The 17,782-nt window shown below is 31.2% G+C and overlaps 6 protein-coding genes across 11 annotated transcripts; 4 read left to right on the top strand and 2 right to left on the bottom strand.

The window, feature by feature from the left end:
* Positions 1 to 323: 323 nt before the first annotated feature.
* Positions 324 to 2,342, top strand: LOC108752788 (dynactin subunit 2). The gene is made up of 9 exons (XM_018493877.1): positions 324 to 478; positions 576 to 647; positions 716 to 855; positions 918 to 1,029; positions 1,121 to 1,275; positions 1,366 to 1,603; positions 1,673 to 1,849; positions 1,930 to 2,032; positions 2,105 to 2,342. Exons 1-9 carry the CDS (start codon positions 443 to 445, stop codon positions 2,287 to 2,289), a joined length of 1,218 nt encoding a protein of 405 aa, XP_018349379.1. The 5' UTR covers positions 324 to 442; the 3' UTR covers positions 2,290 to 2,342.
* A 498-nt stretch (positions 2,343 to 2,840) lies between these two features.
* Positions 2,841 to 4,143, bottom strand: LOC108752963 (60S ribosomal protein L27). 2 transcript variants are annotated; one of them, XM_018494233.1, is made up of 4 exons: positions 4,050 to 4,143; positions 3,266 to 3,495; positions 3,011 to 3,147; positions 2,841 to 2,927 (listed from the first exon to the last, which is right to left on the bottom strand). In XM_018494233.1, exons 2-4 carry the CDS (start codon positions 3,482 to 3,484, stop codon positions 2,879 to 2,881), a joined length of 405 nt encoding a protein of 134 aa, XP_018349735.1. In that variant the 5' UTR covers positions 3,485 to 3,495; positions 4,050 to 4,143; the 3' UTR covers positions 2,841 to 2,878. The 2 variants fall into 2 exon arrangements, with proteins under 2 accessions (XP_018349735.1, XP_018349736.1); XM_018494234.1 differs by having other exon boundaries at positions 4,017 to 4,103.
* Positions 4,144 to 5,181: 1,038 nt separating this feature from the next.
* On the top strand, positions 5,182 to 7,428 carry LOC108752962 (PRELI domain-containing protein 1, mitochondrial). The gene is made up of 3 exons (XM_018494232.1): positions 5,182 to 5,546; positions 5,641 to 5,854; positions 6,213 to 7,428. The coding sequence occupies exons 1-3, from the start codon at positions 5,455 to 5,457 to the stop codon at positions 6,636 to 6,638; spliced, it is 732 nt and encodes a 243-aa protein (XP_018349734.1). The 5' UTR covers positions 5,182 to 5,454; the 3' UTR covers positions 6,639 to 7,428.
* A 1,445-nt stretch (positions 7,429 to 8,873) lies between these two features.
* On the top strand, positions 8,874 to 13,407 carry LOC108752977 (HEAT repeat-containing protein 6). Of its 2 annotated transcripts, XM_018494254.1 has the most exons (12): positions 8,874 to 9,227; positions 9,326 to 9,574; positions 9,664 to 9,897; positions 9,975 to 10,800; positions 10,873 to 11,162; positions 11,267 to 11,605; positions 11,742 to 11,989; positions 12,077 to 12,296; positions 12,519 to 12,596; positions 12,667 to 12,873; positions 12,992 to 13,108; positions 13,199 to 13,407. In XM_018494254.1, exons 1-12 carry the CDS (start codon positions 9,051 to 9,053, stop codon positions 13,370 to 13,372), a joined length of 3,159 nt encoding a protein of 1,052 aa, XP_018349756.1. In that variant the 5' UTR covers positions 8,874 to 9,050; the 3' UTR covers positions 13,373 to 13,407. The 2 variants fall into 2 exon arrangements, with proteins under 2 accessions (XP_018349756.1, XP_018349755.1); XM_018494253.1 differs by having other exon boundaries at positions 11,742 to 12,296.
* Positions 13,408 to 13,600: 193 nt separating this feature from the next.
* Positions 13,601 to 14,950, bottom strand: LOC108752769 (PRKR-interacting protein 1 homolog). Of its 3 annotated transcripts, none has more exons than XM_018493848.1 (4): positions 14,871 to 14,950; positions 14,585 to 14,750; positions 14,332 to 14,511; positions 13,601 to 14,242 (listed from the first exon to the last, which is right to left on the bottom strand). In XM_018493848.1, exons 2-4 carry the CDS (start codon positions 14,681 to 14,683, stop codon positions 13,844 to 13,846), a joined length of 678 nt encoding a protein of 225 aa, XP_018349350.1. In that variant the 5' UTR covers positions 14,684 to 14,750; positions 14,871 to 14,950; the 3' UTR covers positions 13,601 to 13,843. The 3 variants fall into 3 exon arrangements, with proteins under 3 accessions (XP_018349350.1, XP_018349352.1, XP_018349351.1); XM_018493850.1 differs by having other exon boundaries at positions 14,588 to 14,750; XM_018493849.1 differs by lacking the exon at positions 14,871 to 14,950 and adding an exon at positions 14,790 to 14,855 and having other exon boundaries at positions 14,585 to 14,690.
* Positions 14,951 to 14,975: 25 nt separating this feature from the next.
* Positions 14,976 to 16,255, top strand: LOC108752770 (E3 ubiquitin-protein ligase RNF4-like). Of its 2 annotated transcripts, none has more exons than XM_018493852.1 (3): positions 14,976 to 15,023; positions 15,605 to 15,845; positions 15,910 to 16,255. In XM_018493852.1, the coding sequence occupies exons 2-3, from the start codon at positions 15,628 to 15,630 to the stop codon at positions 16,211 to 16,213; spliced, it is 522 nt and encodes a 173-aa protein (XP_018349354.1). In that variant the 5' UTR covers positions 14,976 to 15,023; positions 15,605 to 15,627; the 3' UTR covers positions 16,214 to 16,255. The 2 variants fall into 2 exon arrangements, with proteins under 2 accessions (XP_018349354.1, XP_018349353.1); XM_018493851.1 differs by lacking the exon at positions 14,976 to 15,023 and adding an exon at positions 15,265 to 15,302.
* The last annotated feature ends 1,527 nt before the right edge of the window (positions 16,256 to 17,782 follow it).

Raw genomic sequence — 17,782 nt, 5'->3', positions numbered from 1 at the left:
ATTCTTATCATCTACCGTTAATTACAGTTAAAATTTAGTTCAATACCGTACAAGTAGCGATTTGATTTGCCGATGCTGAGTCGATATATAATCCTTTCTGATAATAAATTATATTATATAAATTATCGACTCAACATCGGTAAGTCAAGTCACTGCTATGACCTGAATTAATGCATGGCATACATACGTGATCATTTCATTGAGCGCATCGGTGGACACAACAGTTGAGTGAGCGCCCGCTACTATTGGTGTATTCTTCTATAGCTAAAGATCTGATTGGATAATCTAGAAGAATATACCAATAACAGCAAGCGCTCACTTAACTGTTAAGTTTACTGAATGCGCCATAGTGTACACAGGTGTATACTTACGTTTTACCAAAGCTCTGACAACAGTGACAACACTCGGCATTATTTCTGAATTCCTTAGGAAATCGCAAGAAATGGCGGACCCCAAATACGCTGATTTACCTGGAATTGTAAGTTTTCTTATACCTACTTTACACGGTTATTATAATTTTATGCATTTCCTCATGAATAAACAGTTTTATATCGTACACTGAATGAATGTCCTAGGCGTACGACCAGCTTGACGTTTATGAGACAAATGATTTGCCAGAATCGGAGCAAATGCAAATGTACTGCGAGGTAAAAGACATAAAATATGCATTGTACATAACATGTTTTTTATTGTATTAATTGATCGATTTGTTTAGGATGAACCTGATAGCTCTTGCGTGGAACAGCTACACATCAGTGCTAAAGAGGCATTCAACAAGTTCAAGGGCAAGCAGATTGTCGGAAAGCCAGTTGATTTCTCAGATCGTCTATCTAACAAGCCAAGAACAGGATACAAGTGAGCTATTCTAACAATATGTTTAACAGTTTAGAACAATATATAAACACAAGTATTTCCAGATTCGGCGATTGGGAACTTGCTGGTGAGGACGAGAAAGAGACTCCTCTCCAAAAGTTCCAACGATTACAATGTGAAATTAAGGAATTATACGAAGAGTTGAATGAATTAAAGGTAAATTATCATTGTCAATAGAATATGCTAAAATTATTCTGTAGTTTATAATAACACCCTAAGAATTAATATACATTGATAATGTATGCAGGAAAAATCCAAGGATGAGGAAGAGATCAAATCTGTGAGCGAAATCATTGCTCAAGCACATCAGATAGAAAAACAATTGGTTTCTCTGAAATTGGAAGAATGTTTAGGATCTGATGTAGTAGCAAGTCTATCAGATCCACAAGGCACTATACTTAAGTATGTGAAATTGAAAACCTACTATCTATTATGTACAAATGTCATTTTTCCTTTGAAGAATTGTATTATAGAATGATGTTAATTTTACAGGCAATTGATATCGCAGATAGAATTGTTTAAGCAAACCAGTATGCCTTCCACCAAAACGTCGGAGAGTAAAAAGACAGACGAGTTGGTTGAGCCTGGTACTCTTAAGTATCAAATGATGTATTTGCCAGAAAAGGCAAGATTGCAGGAAGCTGCTAGAATCGCACAGCTCGAGCAAAGACTTTGCTGTCTAGAAAATATCATAGGAACAAGTAACGACAAGCTTTCGAAATTCTCGCAGGTAGGCCTCATTAAAATTTTTCAAGCATACATATTTTAAAAAGATTTGTAACTTCATTATTCTTCACAGAATCTTAAATGTCAAGGCGTCATGGAAGCTGTGCAACAATTAGAAGCGAAGGCTTCGTTGTTAGATGTTAATCAATTAGACACTATCGAAACTAGATTAGGCACATTGATTTACCGCATGGATAGTATTGCGCAGAAAAGGGCAACAACGGAACAAGAATCGGAACAAGAGCAAAAGGTAAGACACCAACCGAGTGTTTTTAACTTTACAATATATCTTGCATAATAAATCATTTCTTTCACATTTTTTTCTTATAGATCTCGGAAATGTATGAAATAATGAAGAAAACGGATGCTATATCACAAATATTACCGCAAACAGTAGAAAGATTATTGGCATTGAGTGATATTCATCAACAAGGTATAACTAATCAACAATAATAAATGTATGCTTGTCTAAAAATGCATTCTAAGAAAATATATTGCATTTCAGCTGCTGCTTTCAGTAAATCTTTAATAAAATTAGAGGAGCTGCAAATAGAAATCTCGTCGGGATTAGAAAGCAACAAGTCTCTACTGAAGGGAGTTCAGGAAAGTTTTGCTTCTAATATGGAGGTCATAAAAAGCAACTTGGCGCTGCTCGATGAACGTATCAAAAAATTGAACAAATTAAAGTAGAGATCTAGTCGTATAGCGCAGCTAGATCAATTTATTAAAATCGCTTTATATATTCGGAGTCTATATATTTCTATCAAGTTAAGTTATTGTTTATTTAATATGATTTATAAATTTTATATATTTTGCTTATATCACGATTATTTCGTTATTTCTTCTTGAATATCTTATTATAGTGTAACATTTAATTTCTACAGTATAATTACTGAAATAAAAGCCTACTAAAGTCGTTTAGATATGCAATGCACATAAGAAATATAACTTCATGTAATAAAACATTCAAATTAAAATAAAACTGGAATTTCAGTAAAAAAAACTTATAAGTTTTATTGAATATTTTATATATATATATATATATATATATATATATATGTATATACGAGATGTGTGATATGAATGATAGGAGAGTTAACGAGACTTATGAAGGATAACTTAAGTATAAGTTGATTAAATTAAAAGTCAGATAAAATAGAAGGTAATAAAAATGTATATAAAGGTTCAGTATATCTCGTTTACATAGGATAATATGATGGAAAAAAATCATTGTATTCACCTTTTTACATCTGTATATCAGACTTTTATTTAGAAACAATTAGAATCTTAATTTTTGGAAAAACCACTTGTTTTTACCGTTTTTATACCTGAAAAACAATCAAAAATTAGATAATAATTATGATTATAATGCACGGATTTTGAGGTGACAGCAGTATATTAAATTATGTACCTCTCTTCAAATTTGACACGCGTCTGGAAGCGAACCTTCTTGCGTTTCATTGGGTCCTTAAGATCTTTAGGAGCCACTTTTTCTAACTGTAGATCCACTGTATATCTCGTTGGCATTAAATGATTATAATTTAAGATCTAAAATGTTTTATAAGTAAATGAGAAGATATAATAAAAATATTGAAAATTAAACAATGGAAAATTTCAACTTTATCAAGATTTCCAAAAAAAATTTTATGAAAATAAGAAAATGTACCTTAACGAAGGGCTTGATTTTAGACCGTTTATGCAGTTTACCCTTGCCCATCCTTTTGTGGACTTTGCGTGGATACCGGTCAATGCCTGCAACCATAGCATGTCCATATTGTTTTTCTGCTGTACCCTCATCATAATTACGCATGACGATAGCTTTTCTTCCTGCGTACCGGCCGCTGAGGACCAGCACGACTTTTCCTATTTTCATAATCTTCACCATCTTGGTGTATGCTGAAAAAGAAACAAGGCATATACATATAAACTACAAATTATGACTTACAAGGTAACAAACTTCAAACTATGACATAACTATAAATTCTATTCTGGCGAATGTTTCTACAGAACCGAAACGTTAGTGTTATTATTTTTCATCTAAAGCCAATCATATCGAGATTAATTCTTGCTGGCAATGTAAACATCTTAACATATCAAGCGTCACATAACCTCTCGTGCCGCGTAAGACAAATTTATAATCTAAGAAAAGACAAATAGAATCAGAGGCGTCGCGTTACGTGGTGTGACGTTCCAAGAAGTAACAGAATCGCGAGAAATTGATGACAACCGAGCAGCCGGTCGTTGTGGAACGCAACGTGAGGTTCGACTGAAGAGGTTAACCCCGCGATTGTCTAATAGCAAATATATTCCGAGGGCAGGAATCAAACATCAACACGTGAATGGGAATCGCGTTGCACATCAATCACAAACGCGGCGCGAAATGTGGCGGAAAAACCGTTAAAACATCCGATGCTTACGGATTATTCTATACAGCAACACGTATCACGCACCTTACGGCTTTTTTGTACCGTAGAAAAGGAAGTTGATCACATCATGGACTATGAAACGATAGATGTGCCGCAGCACATCCGCTTGATTCGCCGAGGTTGAATCGCGCAAACGCGTTCAATCGACCATTGACCATTCTAGACAAGAAAAAGTCCAAAATTGAGATATAAGATATCTAAATAGGCGAGTTGTCTTAAAGACGTCTTTTAAAAAAATGTCTTTAAAACGTTTTTAAAACGTTTTATATCTTATTTTTGGATATGTTATTTCAATATATTTAAAATCAATTGGTTTGGACTATATTATTATTTATACTTTAATTGTGGAAAAGGGTTTTTAAATCTGAGTTAGAAAAAGACTTATTAAAAAATAATCAGTAAAATAGACAATTTTAGGAGATTCCTTTAAACATTTAATTCTTTAAAATATTTACTTTCGAGCCCCATTGATCACAAAAATTAGGTCTGTTTTCTGTAGCTGAACTAGTGTACACTTTTGGAACTTAAAATGAGATAAGGCCTGTTCTTTTTGACTAAACTTTTGTACCAGTTTATTTTTCTTTTTCTTTCCTCCTGAAGAGAAAAGGAAAAAAGATGAACTGGTGCAAAAGTACAATCTAACAGTACAATACATTTTATAAAATATGTATTTTATAGTTCGAAATATTTGCATTTTATTTTTATACTCAAATTAAATTAGTGTACAACGGCTTTAATATGCATCAGTGCTTTCAATCGAATTCGCCATAATGCTTATTATATGAAGAAGAAGAAAATGCTTTTAGAGGAGTTTATTTCCGAAAAAAACTACCAAAAATAATTATTAATGCATCAGATTTAAATTAAAAGCTATCGAAAGTAAAAAGACCAGTGTGACAAATTAAATTTAAAGGTTTATAATAAGGCATATAATAAGCATTATGGCGAATTCGATTGGAAACACTGATGCATATTAAAGCCGTTGTACATTAACGAAAACGACATTTCGATCGAACTAATTCAGATGATCACTTTGAAACACACTTTTTGACGACTTCATCCATTCAAGAAATCGAGCATCGTATAATTTTATTTTTAGCCTTCATGATAATATCTTATCAATGGTTTCGGTTATGATTCGTAGGCGCGATCGCAACTCTCAGTTCTTCTATTTCCATGATTCCCTCTCCTTGCTCCATTCTTATCACTGCGCATTGCTTTAATGCACGTAATCGCGTGTTAAATACACGATCTTCGTTATGTTCGACAAGCGGCGTATTCGCCGGGGATTCTGATCCATTCAGATCCATTGCCGTATTCTCGCGGTAACTTGTGTCAATCTCGTCGAAGATTCGCACTACCGCTCACGTTGCTTTCTTGACAGATCCTTTTCCCTGCCGAGTATAAACGGATTCGTCGTTCTTGCACGATGGTGAAATATTACGAGAATATCACAATCTTCAAGTTTGATTGGACGCAAGTCGTTCGAGGATTCTTTCAGAGATATCCGAATCCGCACAGGTGATCGGACACGTTACATCACATGCGTAACTGAAATACAAATATTACATAACGTTGTGCATTCATCGGAATTCACGTGCAATACGATTTTCAGTTCGCACGTTCTCTCCGAGGATACGATCTCCAGAGAAGTTAAAAATGGAAAGCTCTACTCCAAGCGGCTGCTGACAAAAACCAACAGAGTACCCAAATGGGGTGAAAGATTCATTAGTAAGAACATTGTAAAAATTGTGGAAGAGAGTATTGTCGATCCAGAAGCAAAGACTCTGACTACATATACAAGGAATTTGGGATATACCAAAGTTATGGTAAGCTACCTAGAAAACAAACTGATATTATCATTATTGTAGGACAAATGTTAAAACGATAAATGTTAGCTTGTTTCCTGGATGATCTAAATTGGATTTTAGAGAAATAGATAATGAAGATATTTTTTTTTTTACAAAAAGTCCTATTTTAAATAAATTAGTAAAAAATTAAATAATACTACAAAAACACACGTACATAATTTATAAAACTAATATTTAGTTATAAATTCTTTTATCTATTTGATTGCTAAATAGTAAAAACATTTAAAGATTGATAATCTTGATACAGAAACCAGATTATAATTATTAATTATTATAATTGATAATTAGGTTTTTAACAGAATTATAATTTTTTTAGAGCATTGTCGAGAAAGTGGTTTATCAGATCTCTGATGAAAATCCAGACTGGACAATTGCAAAGAGATCGGCATGGATAGACAGTCAAGTCTTTGGTTTCAGTAGAGCGATTCAAGCCTTTGGCTTAGATCGGTTTAAAAAGAATTGCGCCAAAATGTCGGAGGGCTTCAATTACGTTCTCGCCAATATGTTTCCCCATGCAACACAGTTTTTAAATCCTAAATTGTCTCAGACAAGTTTTTCGGTACAAGCCGGCCACAGCACTGCAGATGATGGTGTTACGATAAAGCCGAGTCTTGCAGAAGACTTACAACATTCTTTACAGGGTAAAGCAGAGAAGGTCAAAGACGCTGCTAAGAAAGCCACAGATTTAGCAAAGGAAAAAGCAAGACCGATATATGCAGCCTGTCAACCAAATCAATCGTAAATTTATATATTCCACAAACGCAAAGTGCAAAACTGTATCATTGAATAATATCGCTTAGCGATAGAAATATTCTCGAATAACACGGTATTATTGATGTATCTTGAACAAAACAATGGTAAAGATTTAGAGAATGCAATTATTTGTATATTAATTAATAGGCACAGTTTAATGACACAGTGCAAAAAGATTTAAAAAGTTGGTTGATTAAACAACACATAATGAAACTTGAGAAAATTTGTTAGGCTTGATAGCACAAGATTCTTATCGTAACATTTATACACATGTAAAATTTGCTAAAGTTTCTTGAGTCTAATCCATTTGTAATGTTATCATTCCTTTTAACTGCCAAATTATTAAGCGTGTTATCAAATGTGATACATACTTGCATCAGAAATGAGCATTAAATTATTTATTTTTTACACATAAAAATATTTTCTATTTCTTTTACAATCGTAAAATATCTTTCGTAAATATACAAGATATGCAAGAAGTATTCTGATATGCTTATCGATGTATATCAGCACTCATTCGTGCATTTCGTGCATACCTAAAGCTTGCAATTGACAATTGTAAAGAACAGCATTTCATACGTAATTATTAATGCCAATGAAAACAATTACATACGTTACAAATATACATTCAAGTAGTTTTACAATAAATCTTTTTCTCTGTTAATATAATAAATGTAGTTTGTAGATATGCGTCGGCATGGATAGTGTCAATTGACCAATTGCAATTGACCTCTGCAAGTTACTGAAAGACTTGATTCCATACATTATCAATGTATCATAATTTCAGTATATGTTGCCATACGTTAAAATGATTATAACTGTAATTTAAAATTGTTGTACAGTATTTCTATATTTTAAATATTTTTCTTTGAATTGTTATTAAAAAGATTTAAATTATTAATAAATTATAAATATTTTGGGCAACTAAAATTAAATGAAATTTTCATGAATGTAATTAATGCTCTTACATGTATTTAAATAAAGTTTCAATTCCATAATCTTTTTAAATAAATCTCAATATTTCTAATAACAAATTTAATATACCTATGGTCTTTATGCAATCGGATCATGTAACGAAGTATGAGATGCAAAAGGCGAGTAAAGCTACACGCGTTATTAAAAATTGCAAATGCGATTAAAAAATCATTTGATCGACACTCGCATGTTATCACTCAGTCACAAGTGAAAGGCATGGAATTATGTCGTAATCTCGCGGAAATCGCAAATGCGATCGCAAAAACTTCCATTGATACTCATATATATGCTTTATTGTATTCGTATAAAACAACGCATTTAACTATTTCGTAATTTTAACTTGTGACGCAACTATTGTATATTCGCGTTTTCCGAATTGTAAATATATAACATAAAAATTTAGTTCATTTAAAACATTAATTACATAATTTATATATACGATTTACATTCTACACATAGAGAAGTCAGATTGAAAACAATGTTCCACTTATTTTTATTTTTATATTATGTTTTATATTTTTATGAAAAATATATATTATGTAAAAATATTTATACATTACATTGTAAAGGCATACAATGTAAGATATTTTTTGATAGTAGAACACAAAATGGTTTTTAACAGAATACAAAAAAAAAACAATTTTTAGTTTAAGACAGTATAATGTATAAATTTATTTGATATCAATTTATTAAATTAAAATAAATGTTTATTTTTAATATTATAAATATTATATCTATTTCACACACACATATATACATTTTCCAGAGTGATAGGATGTTAACTAGGTAACCCTGTATTATTTTCCTTCTTTTATGATTTAAAAGTTAAACGTTTTCTGTAGGCTAGAGCAAAAGAAAAATTATGTAAGCATAAATATATATATATATACTTATATACTATTTTTATCCACAATTTGTGGATATAGCAAAACTCATTCATTATCAGCAGTACGACTTTATCAGCAGTGTCGATATTTTGTGATACGTACTTCATATTCTATTTTATTAAATAGATATTGGTGCCGCTAGTGTACGAGGATTTTGTACCGTGTGATGTGATGTCAAAAAAGGTCGAGATGGGTGCTGTCACGACATAAGAATATCTTAGCCCGGATCCTCATATGGGCAACAGCGCTTTGACATCGAACGCTGATTGGTGAAAAACGGGTGATGGAGTTAAATTGTACCATCACAACCGGCTTTTCACCAATCAGCGCTTTGTGTCAAAGCACTGTTGCCTGTATGAGGATCCGCGCTTATATCATGGGTGCTCTCAGGTTTTATTTCTACACGGAGTAAATACATCGTTTTTTATAATTTATTAAAAATCGTGCAATGTCACGTAGTAATATACAAATTACAAGATAGTTGTTGAAGTTATTTATGCTGTCTTAGATAACAAAATTATATAATGTAAACGGTGATCATGGCCTCGTTACTTGTAAATCGTGCAGTTAGTGATACTACTACACAGTTTTGTTCGTTAATCGAAAGACTACTTTCGTTAACTAGTACGAAACTCAGCAACAAGAAACAAATTAATGCGTGTTTAAATGATCTCAACGAACTAGATTACAGATGCCTCAATATTGTAAATAATGATGTAAGGAATATTTGATATTTTGTTGACTAATACAAAACACATTGTACTAGTTGCATCTTAAACTATATTTTGTGATTTATTAAAATTTCTATTTCCAGGCAATATTATTATTGGTGAATCAACTTTGTGCAGCAGTTCTACCTACAGAAACATCTTTAGTTCAAAATGTTTGCAAATTTCTATATAATTTAACTCAGAGCAACATCAAGCTTCATGGTCGAACATTTGTAACTTGCAAACGATGGATTTTAGAAGCGTTGGAGTTTGCTGACCCACTGGCACAAGTTGATGTATTAATCGCTATAAAAAGCTTTTTACATTTTGGTTATTTTGATGACATCAATCATGTTAGTATATGGCTTCTTTTTCAACAACAGATTATTAAATTAAATTGTTACATCATTATATAAAATTAGGCAACTACTTGATGTTTCAGCATGTACGTCTGTTACTTAAGGATAAGGGTTTGTTAATGAAGCATTTAAATCCATTATGTAATCCATGGTCTGAAATTAATTTCCATGCACTTGGATGTTTAGAAGAAATTGTAACAAACAAAAGCAACAATCATTGCTTATCAGATGAATTTACATATTTGATAAAAAATATAATTTTTAAAATTTTATCACTTCTACCATATCATAATGATGATAAGCTTTGCTACAGCAAGGTATGTAATTTACTTTTTGTACAATTCAAAAGGTATATATGCATACACATTTCATTGAGTTACTTATACATTTATAGATCATAAATTTATGCTTGCACATTTTACATTGTATGATCATTGAAAAATTGATCCTTAAATCTCCTGATCTTATTGGAGAAATATTAGGAGTGGTGCAAGCGTTCCTATTTTATGGTATCAAAGGTTATTCAGTCACAAGCCCACAATTACTTCGTCCAGCTGCCATGAATCTCCCAGAACGTGTTCACATAGTTCCCAAATGCAAGAATCTTAAAAATCACAAAGCAAGATCTAGGAAAACACTAGCTAAGAAAAATACGTCCGATTCAGGAAATAATGCCATTCCAGAACACACAGGAATTTCCAAATATTCCAGTGATTCAGATACTTCAGATACAGAGATTAATAATTCTATCCACATCGATTCCAAAGTAAGATTGGGAGCTGTACGTTTATTGCAGATTCTAGTAGAAATCACTCGGAGTAAAGAGATTTTCGGATACTGGCCGCAAATCGTAGCTACCGGTTCACGAAACGACGCAAGAGTATTGACAAGAAGCATTCTAGTTGAACCTGTGTCTAAAGTGCGACAGAATGTATTGTGTGCATTAACTGAATTATTGATAGATGCTAAACCATTTTTAATACACGCCGAGGATACCAATCATACCTCTTTCATCACATTCTTTGGCACAGTATGTTTAATGGTCAAGGAACTACATTTTACATTATCATTAATTTTGCTGGCTGAAAAAAATGTAGCTGTGTTAACGCACGCGTTAAAATGCACAGCAGCTCTTGTACAGGGCACACCATACGAACGACTGAAACCAGGTTTGGCTACCAAATTAGTTAGAAATTGTAAGCCGCATATATTTCACAAAGGTACATTTTGCCTTTATTATTCTACTTAATTTTTAATTCGTTACTTTCATTACAGTCAAGTTATTTTTCTAGATCCGACTGTACGAGTTGCGGCACTATCTATTTTTGAAGCATTTGTCTCAAGTGAACCTATAACGCAGGAAATATTAAACATATTAGCTAAGCAAACTGTAGGTGAAATAGGATCAGAAAGTTCGCAGTTTGATACTAGTTCCATCAGTGACATTGGAACAGAAGAAGAGGAAATAGATGTCGAGGATATCGAAAATTCAACAAATAGTTGTAATGAAATCACATCAATATCAAAAGATGAAAATGCTTGTTTGCTGGTTCGCGTTTGTTTACAAAATATATCTAATAAGGTATATATAAACGATATACATACTTTTTTTTCGTGTGATTTGAAGGTTTTTGTAATTAAAGCAGTTATCAGTCAAACTGAAAAAATTATGTTGCTCCATTTTAGTCAGTTAATACACCTGTACGACTTCAATCTTTAAAACTTATGGGCAGACTGGTATTTAATACAGGAAATCTTATATTTCCTCATTTGGAGAATGTGACTACAGCTTTAATTTCGGTTATGGAGGAAACAGAAAACCAAGTAATATTACACGCATGTCGAGTTTTAGAGATTATGTCCGGTTGCCTCGCAAATACTGAAACTTATAGCAATGGTATATTATTTTGGAATATTATATTTGAATCTATAATATCACTTGCCCAAACATCACGGACTATATTGCGAGAAGCTGCTTGCGATTGTCTAGGTAGCATCAGTGGAAATGTATTCACACAATTATCGGTAAGAATAATTGGAACAAAAAGGATATAATTATTCAAATTTTTATTTCTTCATTTATAAATTTATGACATTCATCAAGCTAAATATTTTTCATATCATCTTTAATATTCTGCTTTATTTTCATTTATATTTGCAGAGACAAAGAGTCATATTAATAATTACAATTCTATTTGGAGCAGTTCGTGATGAAGAAAGTGCTGTAAGAGCAGCTGGCTTACGTGCATTAGGAATGTTGGTAACTTTACCGTCTTTGGAACACGCTACCGGCTTTCTCATGGATCTGGCTGATACAGTTTGTTTAGCTTTTGAGGACAAAAATCTTGGTGTTCGTGTAAAAAGTGCTTGGGCATTAGCGAATTTGTGTGACTGTCTTTCCAGGCAAAAGTTTGTTTTTCAGACTTTCTTCTTTCATTATCTTCTTTGTGCGCGACATATTTTCTCTATTTATATAAAAATATATCTTTTATCCAGACAGCATGAAGATGTGGAACCATTTCCTTTAGAAGATTTATTACCCAAATTGTATCATATAAGCGTTAAAGCTACAAAAGATAATGATAAAGTGAAGTGTAACGCTGTCAGAGCAATTGGAACTATTTTATATTTATGTCCACAAAAATACATACTTTCCGACACGACAATAGGGTTGGACGCACTTATCAAATGTGCCGTTTTAGGAAATGATATGAAAGTAAGAGAAAAAATTCTGATGATTTATAATTATTATTATAATATTTCCATAATTATTTATGTATATATTTTTTAATTTAAAATAGATTTATTTATGATCAAACTTATTATCTCGATACTTGCGCATTAAATGTTTTGTTATTGTTTTGCGAAGTATGTAAGCTGTAATAAATATTTCTTGATTTATTTAATAAAAATAAATTTTTTGTATTTATAACATTAGGTACGATGGAACGCTTGCCGAGCTTTAGGATTGGTTTTGAGCCACGATCCAGACACGATATTGCCATCTTCTTGGAAAGTATGTACTTGAAAAAATGTGATTAGTGAATTTATCTTGTGTAAATATATAAAACTAGATATTTTTATAGGATCAAGTATTTCCAGCGCTTTCGACTTTGATATGCGATAGTCCTAATTTTAAAGTACGAACTAATGCCGCATGGGCACTGTCTTCATGTAATAACTACGGTAAATATACTGTAATGTTGTGGAAAAATATTGTATTAGCATTTGAAAATGCTCAACATGTACCAAGCTATGTTGAATATCCACATCGAGATGCACTCATTCAACAAGTAAGTATGCTTTTTCTTATAATACATAACAATATTCTTGGAATATTATTAGTCATGTATTAATATAAAAAATATATACTTTTTAATTATTATTTAACAAGCAGAAAATATTTTTCAGTTGTGCCTTACTCTTAGTTGCGTGGCTGCCCATACAGAAAAATCCGAATTACAGAGTCTTTGGATAGAGATTGGCGACCATTTAGAAGAAATTTCCAATTTTATGAAACAATTTCAGGTATAGTTGTATTATACAAAATATAATTATTAAATCAGATATACAAGAACGTAATTTTATAATTTTGGTGTATTGAAATTTTTGTTGTAGGAGACTGTTTTACCCGAAAAGCTAGGAGATTTAATTAAAGCAAAAGTCCAATTAGCACAACATGTGAAAAATGCACATTCTGTTGAAGAACGACAAATCGCTCAATCTTTAGCAAATATATTCGAGAAGACTAATCGCTATGACAATCTAGATGCCATTACTTCTACGATATAGAATTATATATACAATTAAAATGATGAAAAAAAAATAAAGCAATGTAACATATTTTTTATTATTTTTTTACCAGCTATTTATTGCAATTTACAATTTTTATTAATAGAGAAAGCTTAATAAAAAAATCAGTGGAATTAAAAATATATATGTAAATTATTTTAATATTGTTTAAAAAATCTGTACAATATAAAATTGATTATTATGATATATAATTTTAATTATGGATGAGTAACTGATACATTGCTTCAAAAAATCTATCAATGTTCTAGTTTCCACTGAAATCTTCAGTTCGGTTCCACTATAATGCAAATCAAATTTAAAGTAATATTTCTTCATTAGATTTGGACTTTGTGGATCAAAGCAGAAATGAAATGAGTGCAATCAATCTCCATAGACTTTGAGTGTACTTCACATTGAGTGGAAACTAGATCAATCTAAAATTTAAGAGATACTGGAGCATTAATATACAGGTCAAGTGCCATCTTCACATTGAATATTTTTGCTTAATACCTCAGATTGTGTTTTTAACGTATCTTCTTGATTTTCTCTCACAGATAATGACGATTCCTTTTCTGTCACTGACATTACTTCACTTTCATTCATAGACACGTTTTTAGGACAACTGTCATTTTCTTTAGTTACTTTACTATTTTCTATAGTTTTAGTTTCTTCATTCTCATCTGAACTGTCGTCCTCACTATACTTTTTGTCCGTGATAGCATTGTCTTCCTTATTATTAGCTTTCATAAATTTCTTCTGCTTACGTCCCTGCTTCTTCCTCAATCTCTTAGCACGTTTCTTTGCTGTTGCCTCCTCTGCCAATCTTCTATTCTCTTCCAACTTCTGATGGTATTCGTCATCTAAAAGTTCCTATAATTTTGACAAAAGAAAATTGTAATCAACAGGAAAAAAATGGATAATTTTTAGGCAACTCTAGATGTATGTTATACAATAATCACCTTATGTGCCTTCTCCTGAATAAATTTTTGCCGCGCATACTCCTTACGTCGCAGATGTCTGTACACGTGAAACTCTCCACTACCTGCTCCAGCACTGCTACCCATAACATTACGAACAAATTCTGGTACAGAAGGAGTATTCTTGGCCTTTGGACGTTCCGGTAGTATAACCGGTTTATCCTGTACAATTAAAACACAAATTATATAATATAATTTTGATTCAAATAACGCCTCAAATAAGAAACCTTCTTACAACGTTCTTCATTAATTTCATTAGTTTCAATCTTTGCAGATCCACAGCTGTTTTTGGCACTACAGGTTTTTCTTCGTCCTTTTCCTTGTCGTCCGACATTTTTCTACTTCGTAGATACGAAGAAGTGAATTAACTCGGCAGTATAAAACTTCGTGACTCTGATTCTCTTAAAATAAACTTGTTGGTTAGCATACCAATAACATACCGCGTCTTTAGAATATTCTAGTACAATTTAATGTAGGACAGAAAAAAACCTATGATCTTGAATATTCCTAAACCTATCAACCTTAATAGCGATTGAAGATTGCCGTCTGCGTTCTGGCCAACAGCTTCTTTTTAATTAAGCTGATCACACACACTTTTCGTAACAATAACTGTAAACATAAGCCAAGAAACGCAAATATAGACGCAGTTTTAAATGCAATTTCACGTGATACAGGTATTGTATTATAAGCTGTAGACTCAACAGTTGAGTGATGACTCGCTGCAATTGATATTTCTTCTAGATCTAAATCTCTGATTGGATAATCTAAAAGAATACATCAATAACAGCGAAACTCACTCAACTGTTGAGTCCGTTGAATGCGCCCGTTGTAAGAGTAGTTTCAAACGGTTGGAGACACTTGGGGAGAGAGGAGATAGCTAAGATTTGAAAAACAGTTTTAATAAATGTGACGAAGGTGTAACCGAAAATTTTTAAATAATTTGTGCAAAATAGGTATGTGCCTCATATGCCTGTTAACGACGAACGTATGTTTTTATCTTCGCGATTTGACGAAATTATAGAAATTTATGTCATTATATCACCATATTTGTAACTTAACCTACACCATTCTGTCATCATACAAAAGATGCTAAATTTTACATAAAACAACTTTTACCGATTTGTTTTTATAATAATAAATATAATGAATAATAATTTAATTATTTTTAATTATAAGTGTAATTAGATTAAAATATTTTTATAATTAGCAGCAAAATGAAATATATAAAAATATTCTAATTTTCTACATTTTTTAGATTGACATATATATACGTACATAATGGAAGATACAAATGATTTTATGGATGATTCAGTAATAGATGTTTCCTCCACCTTCATAGATGTTATCGATTTAACTAAGGAATCACCAAGTTCAGTTAGACCTTCAAGATTACAGAGAAATGTCCGAAGTGTATCTTCTAGCGATAATGTAGCTAGAAATTCAGATCCTCGTATATCTCCTACTGTTTTAGGAAATATCCAAGAAGATACTCAAAGGTTTGTATATACTTTTTGACGAAAAATAAATAGATTTATTTTAAAGCTAAAAATATATTTTTAGGAAAAAAACTAGAAAGGAAGGAAGAGTTTCTCTGGCTACAGACTCAAATGAAGTTTTGATCCTTGACAATACTATTGAAGAAGATAAAATATGTTATACAGTTCAATCAGATATTAAAGAACCAGTACCTCTTACATGCCCAATATGTTTGGAAGCTATATCTTCCAAACTAAAACCTTATACTACTCGTTGTGGACATCTATTTTGCTCAGAATGTTTGCTGACATACCTTCAGACATCTAAAAAATGCCCAACTTGTAACACAACTATAGCTTTAAAATCTTGTACTCGTTTATATCTTTAAATATTGTAGAACATTGCAAACCGTTCCATATCTTTTGGTAGTATTTCATTTTGTAACTTTATTTATATATACATAAATTGGCAATTGTAAATCTTCAATTTTGTTTTTATACATTAAAAAAAACTTTTCACAGAGAGGTTTTTACAATATTTTATCATTTAAGAAAACGTGTAATATATACGTTCTATTAATTTGTATTTTTTTGGAAACTTATGTCTAAAATTCTAAGCAAAATCATAACATATTCTTGTAAGACTTGTAAAAATTTTTAAGTACCTTTATATTTTGATAGACAACTTCTTACGTACGATTATTCGTAAATATCTACGATTTCTTGAATCGAAATTTTAACCATAAAGTTTACAAGAAATCATAGATATTTACGAATAATCATACGTCTTGCAATACGTACGCATAAAATTAGAATATTAGTCATAAGTTCTTACAAGTTTTATAAGAACACATTACAAGTCTTACGATTAGCCTATAAACAAATCTTAATTAAGAGACAAGGCGATTACAAAATCGAGTTAGTTTATTACCATAATTAGTTATAATATATTTTCAAAATAATAAATTATGTATTTTATGCTATAATATTAAAATGTAATTAGACGCCTTTTAATTATCTTAATTTAATTAAATACAATCACGTTCGTATATAAGTGTATATATTTTCTTATTTACACACTGATCCATAATGTATATATTTGTTTACGTTATTCGAGTATGTAACCTTGCGATATCTGTTAACTTTCATAAGAAAATAACTATTTCCCATTCTCTGCTTAGATACAGTAAGGCAATCTTGTTCCAAATTAAAATCTACTTTGAAAAGATATAGTGTATTCTTTTAACGTTTTCAAAGAAAAAGAAATATATAGACAATGTTCATGACAGATACAATATTATTTTTTATTGTAGAATTTTTAACCGTTATAGAATTTTTATGTAAGTAAATTAAAAAAACAGGATTTGCCTCAATCAATTTTAATTTCTATCGTACGATTTTATCTGTATTACAAGTAAATATTCTTTATAATTGGAATATGTTTTGAAAGATTGTTATCTTGTAATAACAATGTATCTATTGTAGTTCAGTATGAGTATATTGGAATACAGCCAATACCAAGATAAATGACAGAACGAAATATAATTGATTCGAGTCTGTAAATAATGAGGTGTCTATATTAAAGGTTTTTATTAATATACTCAGTCATTATTCACGGTGTACATAAATTTCTACCGCTACTTGGTCTAGAGAAATAAAAATTCTCAGGTTTCACGTTTTTTTCAGATCAACTAAAACAGTATTGAGCTAGCATTGAATAATTTTGAAACATAAAAATTAATAAATGACATGACAAAAGAAAATAAGTTTTCGACTTTTATGCATTCTATCAAGTGGTAATTAACAAAATCTGTTATAAAAAAACGGCTACATATCTGCTTAATGAATAATCGCGATACAGGGGAAAAAATGACGTTATATACATTGTATATGTATAAAGACAATTTGGAACGATTTGACATTACAATCAAATTTGTCAGTTAGAGATCAATGAAATT

Source organism: Trachymyrmex septentrionalis, unplaced genomic scaffold (assembly GCF_001594115.1).
Source record: "Trachymyrmex septentrionalis isolate Tsep2-gDNA-1 unplaced genomic scaffold, Tsep1.0 scaffold62, whole genome shotgun sequence".
Taxonomy (NCBI): Eukaryota; Metazoa; Arthropoda; class Insecta; order Hymenoptera; family Formicidae; genus Trachymyrmex; species Trachymyrmex septentrionalis.
Note: the sequence above shows the minus strand (reverse complement) of the source record. Positions and strands in the feature narration are given on the sequence as shown.

What these genes read in the sequence shown, in the direction of transcription:
- LOC108752788 (XM_018493877.1), top strand. Translation starts at nt 443, where the DNA reads ATGGCGGACCCCAAATACGCTGATTTACCTGGAATT. An exon ending in AAGCCAAGAACAGGATACAA is followed by an intron (nt 856 to 917) that starts GTGAGCTATTCT and finishes AAGTATTTCCAG; the next exon opens with ATTCGGCGATTGGGAACTTG. An exon ending in CCACAAGGCACTATACTTAA is followed by an intron (nt 1,276 to 1,365) that starts GTATGTGAAATT and finishes TTAATTTTACAG; the next exon opens with GCAATTGATATCGCAGATAG.
- LOC108752963 (XM_018494233.1), bottom strand. Translation starts at nt 3,484, where the DNA reads ATGGTGAAGATTATGAAAATAGGAAAAGTCGTGCTGGTCCTCAGCGGC. An exon ending in AAATCAAGCCCTTCGTTAAG is followed by an intron (nt 3,148 to 3,265) that starts GTACATTTTCTT and finishes AAAACATTTTAG; the next exon opens with ATCTTAAATTATAATCATTT. An exon ending in CGTGTCAAATTTGAAGAGAG is followed by an intron (nt 2,928 to 3,010) that starts GTACATAATTTA and finishes ATTGTTTTTCAG; the next exon opens with GTATAAAAACGGTAAAAACA.
- LOC108752962 (XM_018494232.1), top strand. Translation starts at nt 5,455, where the DNA reads ATGGTGAAATATTACGAGAATATCACAATCTTCAAGTTTGATTGGACG. An exon ending in AGATATCCGAATCCGCACAG is followed by an intron (nt 5,547 to 5,640) that starts GTGATCGGACAC and finishes TACGATTTTCAG; the next exon opens with TTCGCACGTTCTCTCCGAGG. An exon ending in TGGGATATACCAAAGTTATG is followed by an intron (nt 5,855 to 6,212) that starts GTAAGCTACCTA and finishes TAATTTTTTTAG; the next exon opens with AGCATTGTCGAGAAAGTGGT.
- LOC108752977 (XM_018494253.1), top strand. Translation starts at nt 9,051, where the DNA reads ATGGCCTCGTTACTTGTAAATCGTGCAGTTAGTGATACTACTACACAG. An exon ending in ATTTTGATGACATCAATCAT is followed by an intron (nt 9,575 to 9,663) that starts GTTAGTATATGG and finishes TTGATGTTTCAG; the next exon opens with CATGTACGTCTGTTACTTAA. An exon ending in TTTTAGGAAATGATATGAAA is followed by an intron (nt 12,297 to 12,518) that starts GTAAGAGAAAAA and finishes TTATAACATTAG; the next exon opens with GTACGATGGAACGCTTGCCG.
- LOC108752769 (XM_018493848.1), bottom strand. Translation starts at nt 14,683, where the DNA reads ATGTCGGACGACAAGGAAAAGGACGAAGAAAAACCTGTAGTGCCAAAA. An exon ending in TGAAATTAATGAAGAACGTT is followed by an intron (nt 14,512 to 14,584) that starts GTAAGAAGGTTT and finishes TTAATTGTACAG; the next exon opens with GATAAACCGGTTATACTACC. An exon ending in TTCAGGAGAAGGCACATAAG is followed by an intron (nt 14,243 to 14,331) that starts GTGATTATTGTA and finishes TCAAAATTATAG; the next exon opens with GAACTTTTAGATGACGAATA.
- LOC108752770 (XM_018493852.1), top strand. Translation starts at nt 15,628, where the DNA reads ATGGAAGATACAAATGATTTTATGGATGATTCAGTAATAGATGTTTCC. An exon ending in ATCCAAGAAGATACTCAAAG is followed by an intron (nt 15,846 to 15,909) that starts GTTTGTATATAC and finishes ATATATTTTTAG; the next exon opens with GAAAAAAACTAGAAAGGAAG.